At 42.6% G+C, this 6,556-nt stretch overlaps 1 protein-coding gene across 3 annotated transcripts in view; it reads right to left on the bottom strand.

The window, feature by feature from the left end:
• Positions 1-240: 240 nt before the first annotated feature.
• Positions 241-6,556, bottom strand: part of GPR45 (G protein-coupled receptor 45) — a 24,471-nt gene continuing 18,155 nt past the window's right edge. The window contains exons 3-4 of one of the 3 annotated variants that reach the window (XR_015052497.1): positions 2,066-5,880; positions 241-1,102 (exon numbers count right to left, since the gene is read on the bottom strand). Coding sequence is in view for 1 of the 3 variants with exons in the window: in XM_085860176.1 (XP_085716302.1) it covers positions 4,393-5,523 (1,131 nt within the window). In the remaining 2 variants the exon portion in view is untranslated. Of the gene's footprint in view, positions 5,881-6,556 lie in introns of all 3 variants that reach the window. The other 2 variants (XR_015052498.1, XM_085860176.1) reach the window with 2 other exon arrangements.

Genomic DNA, 6,556 nt, shown 5'->3' with positions numbered 1-6,556 from the left:
TTGATCATAAACTGATAAGACAGACGGACAGAAACACAGATGGACGGACATGAACCAATTGCTTAACCCCACTTTTTTCCTTCGCGTGTGCGGGGCAATAAATATTTTGCCATGCTTTTCACATCGATACGATAGCCTACTATGAATTCCGTGAAAGTCCTTCGAGTTCGCCAACCATGTGGGTGCATTGTGACGTCATAAGGAGATAGGGATGAGTGACGGACATGGAGAAAACAGAAATCAAGTCATTGGGACCTTTATTTCAGCCAAACACGAACGGTTTTCAAGTACCTTGCTGGGACACCAAGTTATGTATAGCAGCAATTTAAATATTTTCACAAGGTGAACACAGGTCTGTGAAAAAAAAAAGAAGCAATGGCTGAATCAAAATAGGCAACTTCATCAAATTTAATCCCTTTTGTTTTCACACCATGACTCGGTGTAAGAATAGCTCAGTTGATATTGTGCTTGCTGCCTCTTAACCAAAGCTCTTCGACCTTATATTCCTCGCAGAGCCTTAAAGTGGCATCTGTTGCAGTGTCATCAGGGAGTGTTGCATTGTGGTGCATTTTCTTTGGTGGGGATGTTTTTATACTTTTCTATTGCCTCGCTGATGGTGGACGTAAATGGATAAGTCGCAATTTGATTGCATTTCTATTCTGCATTTTTGATATTTAACGGGTGACTTCATTCTATTCGATTGTTTCACATGCAGTGCATGATCGCAGGTTTGCACCATTGCTGAGAGCACGGGTTGTGCCAATGATGCAGTGTCGTCAGATCAGGAATTTGTAACTTGATCAGGGTGCTGCCGATAGCTTGTTGACTCTTTACGGAGGATACAATGGGGTCTTTAACACCCACCAACTAATGCTAGCAGATAGGACTCCCGGTTTAACGTATATCCGAGGGACGGTGCACACAATTGGACGCGGACATCAGGGAGAGGTAATGGAGAAAGAATCCTGTTTTAATCTTTGGGTCCAGTGTAGGGTTGACACACCTTGCTTCATTCAAACTGTTTCCGATCTATAACAGCCACTGCAGCCCCGTGCGTAATCACCAATATTCAGTCTCCAATGGAAGAACGAATGAGATGGTTCTGAAACGTTTCAAATTGGACGCAATGAGATGAGTCAAAATTAGTCATAACAATCTCTTATTCGCTTCAATGGAATATTAACCAGTTAAACCAACAGCCAGGCTGCGCTCTGCCTCAAATAGCAATTTCACCCCGAGGCGTCGAGAAAAGGATTAAAATCTACATTTTGAAAGTATTTAGAAAAGTTATCAACTTTGAATTGTGCTATTTTTTATTTCAATGATGTTGTGGATATGTGCTTTTGGAATTGTTTTTGGGACAAAGCCCAGCGATTCCTTGATTTTTCCATAAGCATCGCATCATTGACATAGAACAGCTTCATTACAATTAGAAAATAATCTCAAAAAGTCTGTTTCGCTTTTGATGAAGACATCATTGTAAATATCTTAAGTACAAGTACTTTAAACGGAGATAATACGGACCTCAAGGAATTTGAGTCGAGAGAACACAACACATGCGTGTATACCTTTTGGTATTCTTTTTCATTAAAGATCCCAATTATTCCCACCTTCTTGAGGGGTCGGCCAGGGAGCATTTTTGGTCCAAGTCTTTCATGAAACAGATGGCGAGTCCTGACGTTCGAATGAAGGTGCTTTTAACAGAAATTAGTGATTTGTTCAGAGCGCCTGCGATAACTCGCCTGTTCCTCGTGGAAGGCACCATGCGATTTTTAATGTCTACCAATGACCAATGCTGGTAGATGGGACACCCAGTTTAACAACTTTCTGAGGGACGCCATAGACATTGATGCCTCGACCTAACTGCGAAACACCAGGATGGCAGTTTATAGCTGGGTCCAGATTCAAATTCAGGCTCAACAGCTCAGAGGCGAGTACACACATCACTCAGCTATCGTGTGAGCCAAGTTTACATCTTTTCGCGCTGTTATAATATTCAATAGATCCAGAGAATTATTGATTACAACCTTGGCAATTAATAAGACTTTGACTGATGTAGCCCCACCTCATCCAAAGGCAAGTCGGAACCGGGAAGGTCCTCAAGGCGTCCATAATACCACGTTCTTCACTTGGATCTAAAATGCAGAAGCAAATGTTTGTGAAACTGACCCAGGAGTAAAGCAAATTACACAACAAAATTACACCCAAAGAAGGCCATGCTGATTAGAAACTTACACTTCTGCAATTACTCGATCAGATCCGTGAAGAAAATGCAAAAAAAGCAAAAATACAAAATCACCAAATGCATCGATAGACGGAATAATTTGAAATAAAACCTTGACCTACGCCCTGCCAACGGGGCCAAAGAGCCAGTTTGCACCATATCTCAATGCCTAATGAGACCACGTTGGCATTGCTGAGGATGCAGAGTGGAGTGGTGTACACTTATCTAGCTCCATCAAGTCGTGTCCGACTTCTGGTGACATTCACCATCGGATTTCTCCAAACATCCCAATCCTACACTGCTTCCGGAGACAGCTTGGTTGCAGCCTTTACCCCATCCGTCCAATGAATAAAAGGTGTGATTCTTCTACTTCTTCTTCCCTCAACCCTACCCAGTATGTTGATTTCTCCAGACTTTTGTTTTCTGCATGCATGATGTGTCCAAAGTATGACAGTTTCTGTTTTAACACCAGCGTTTCTAATGTACATGATGGTCTAATTTATTGAAGCACTAATTTGTTTGTTCTTACAGTCCATGGAAGTTTTAACATTAGTCTCGAACATCACATTTCAAAACTGTCGATCTTCTTCCTTAGTTTCTTTTCCCCTGTCCATGACTCACATCCATACGTTGCCACTGGAAACACCAGAGTATCCATCAGCCTCCTCTTGGTTTTTGTCATGTCTTTGTCTTTCCAGATCTTTGTCAATCCTGACATTGCTCTTCTCCCCAATGTTAATCATCGATTAAATTCTCCTCGACATTCTCCACTCACTTCAACTCTACAACCAGGAAGATGAAATTTTCCACCATTTCCATATGATCGTCTCCCAATCTGAACACGTCCATATTCTCAGTTGATAAGATTTTATTCGTTTTTTAGGATTAAATGAAGAACAGCTTTTTCACTTTCATTCTTCACTGTTTGCAGCAGTTTCCTCAAGTCCTCTACTTCCTGCCAACAGAGAGGTATCCCCAGGATACCTCAGATTGATGATACATGTTCCTCCAATCCAGCCTCCAGCAATCGTGACTACATATATATATATATATATATATATATATATATATATATATATATATATATATATATATATATATATATATCATATTTTTTCAAACGTTTGTGCATTTGTCAGTTATTCTTTCATGGTAGCACCTAGAGGGCCCAAATTTGGGGTGTAGGTACTTCAGAATCTGGCCAAAGTTGAAAGCTACTGCACATTGGCCTTGAAGACCATGTAGAGGCCACCAAAGGCCACTATAAAGTGTATATTGGAATGTGGGGCAGGCAATGCTGCTGCCAGCCCAGAGGCAAAAGGTAGCCACCATGAGGCCAATAACTCCATCGCTTTTCAATGTCCAACACGTCCGTCCCGAAGGCACCACTGGGAAAAGCCTACCCAGCCGAGCAGTGCTGGGTAGCCCCTGCTCGCATATGTATGCAAACAGTCTTGATAGAATAAGGCATCATTTTACATAAAGATGTCACTTTTTGGGTACAACCTGCATACATTTGTGAGTGGCATCAGTTTTGTTGTATTCAAAATTTTGGCACATGGAAGAGCACAAACTCCTTCTTTTCTGAATCGTCTAATGTGATGGTTTCTAAATCTCTTTCCACCACTCAGCAAATCTCCAACTTGACTCTGGGTACCTGAGCAACGACATGTTGCTGTTCAACCATCCACTCAGAGCTGTTCAAGGAGGATGTAAAAGGAATCTTAAAGGAGGCCTACCCAGTGCCATCAGCCCTGGCCCTCGAGGTATGGTGTACGAGGATTCATATAGACCTGTGGAGCCTGTTGACTCATAAAGACCATTCCAGAGAAACCTTTGATTGAAATATGGTTCGACAAGCCAAAACATCATACGTGTTTATCAGGATCGTAAAACGGGAAGAATATTTTGGTAACCTCAGAGCAAAAATACTATAAATTACATAAATATCGGAGAACTTGCTGAGAGTGCATCGGATTTTCAGTCAAGAACCAGATTATACTCAATTCTCTTTCACTCACTGAAACAACAAAAATACTGAAGTTTAATAACATTATCGTGCAGACATGTGGCTTTCACTGGTACAACAAAAGGTTTTTTTCCCCCAATCTCCCCCCCAAAAAATCGCCAAAATAACGAAAAAAAAAAAGAAGGAAAGGTCGGGCACATCAGAGTGCCGAATGATTGTCGGTGCAGACGTAGACCGTGCTGGGCCTTACACGAACAAATCCAGGCCAAAGATTCACCGGCATGGCACAAAGGAACGATGGAACGAGCTCATCGCAAGCTTGACGAAACTTTCTGATTCGCCAGTAGTAAATGATGGGGTTGAGGGCCGATTTGAGGTAGGCAAGCCAAAGTACCCAAGCACTAGTCACATAGAAGTTGGAACCACAGTAAAAGAAGTGGTTAAAAGCGGCCATTACACTAAAGATGGCGTACGGCATGAAGCAAAGCACATACACAGCGAAGAGCAAGAGTACAGTAGCGAATGCACGCGTCTTGAAGCTCACTTCTGCGTTAAGCCGGGCAAGAGTCTGGAGGCCAGTGAGGCCCAATTTCCCGGCCTGTGAAAGACAAAGGCCAGCTGGGTGATCATGGACTCTTACAGCATTGTGGCGCACAGTGTTAAAAATACCCAGGTAAGCATACAACATGGCAGCAAAAGGGGCAAAGAAAACTGCTGCCACCACCAGTCCGGCATAACTTTGGCCAAGGACGCTAGCCGCCGGTGCGAGAACACATTGAGGTGCACGGGGTGGCACTTCTATACCAGGCCATCCCAGAAATGCTGGAAGGGCCAGTACTAGTGCGGTGGCCCACGAAGCCACAATGATGACCTTCGCCTTGCAAGGTGTTAGCCGGTCCTGGCGGCGTGTGATGATGAGAAATCTGTCAAGGCTGATGATTAAGAGAATGGTGACAGTCTCAATGGCAAACAGGGTGAACAGGGCGGCTGAAATTCTACAGGTCACTGCTCCAAATAGCCAAGCCGCAGCCACAAGAGAAATCAAATCAAAGATGGCACAAGTCACACACAGTAGGAGATCGGCGAAGGCGAGAGTTGCAAGGAGCAAGTTGATGGCTGAACGCATGGCTGGTTTGCGATACACAATTAGGCATACAACCAGATTTCCCAGAATGCCAAGTGCCACGGTAGGTACCATAAGCAGAGTCAAAACGATCTGTAGGCTAAAGCTGGGCCTATCAGCTGCCCCAGCAGCCATTCTGGTGAACACTTTCTCTGCATCGCTGCTGTTCCTCAAGCCACAAATTTGGTCGTATGTCGCATCGATCATGATTACATCAGATACAGCGTAACCAATAACGATATGATCCCACACGTCAGTGAAAGTTAAGTTAGTTATTCACTGGTCATCCATATCATCACACGTTTATTCACTGGGAAGCTCGGCAAATACCAGGTGCTTGTAGATCTTGGAAAAATGTAGATATCCAAGCAGATACACCCATCGTGATTAACTATCATGCACTTCGTTGTTTCCCACCATCGTGCTGTGGGATCAGAGTCGGCTGGCAAGTTCTCAACGTAGCGGCTTCACGTCATGATGCAAAGAGATCGTTGGCATAAAATGCAAACTGGAAATTGTTTTTGAGTATTTTTTCAGCTGAATGAATCATAACCTTAATTTCACCTGTAAAAAAGCAGTTGAAAAATGTATTAATATTATTGGGAATAACAATACTGTATTTCAACTTTCTAAAACAGGCTGTTAAGGTAAAAGGCAAATATGGGCCATCCAGCATTTTTTTGGGATGAGGGGGAGATGATTGAGAAAAAGGATGGGAGGGGAGGAAAGATGGAAGGGTGAGGAGAATGTATGGGAAAGGGGAACAGGTGGGGATGGGGGTTAAGGGAGTGAGGGTTGGCGGAGGTAAATGTCAGAACGAGAAGGGTAAAAATTCCACCATTCTGCATATGTAATATGTATATTTCGCAAGGCAAGTGATGATTAATATAAATATTCATGACATATTTGGTTCATCAAATATTAACAAGAAGGAAAATGAAGTTAATAACGTGCAAGGGGTGAATGAGGGGAGGGAGGTGGGGTGGAAAGAGAGTGGAGTTGATAGAATCCTTTATAGAAGATGTCAATATTACATGAAGGAAGCTTATTTGGTGGCATCTAAAAAGCTTATTTGCATATTTAATGAGTAGTAAACATAATAAAAAATTTTTTTGCAGCTTCTATATGATGCAAAACACAAATTGAGGACAATGTGAAATATTATTGTCCAGTTCACCCCAGTGAGGGAGTTTTGTTTTTTCAGTTGATCTTTGCTGCTGCTATTCCTGCAGAGGTGAAA

Source organism: Eptatretus burgeri, chromosome 16 (assembly GCF_056783735.1).
Source record: "Eptatretus burgeri isolate ZD-2024b chromosome 16, Ebu_testis_v1, whole genome shotgun sequence".
Classification (NCBI taxonomy): Eukaryota; Metazoa; Chordata; class Myxini; order Myxiniformes; family Myxinidae; genus Eptatretus; species Eptatretus burgeri.
Note: the sequence above shows the minus strand (reverse complement) of the source record. Positions and strands in the feature narration are given on the sequence as shown.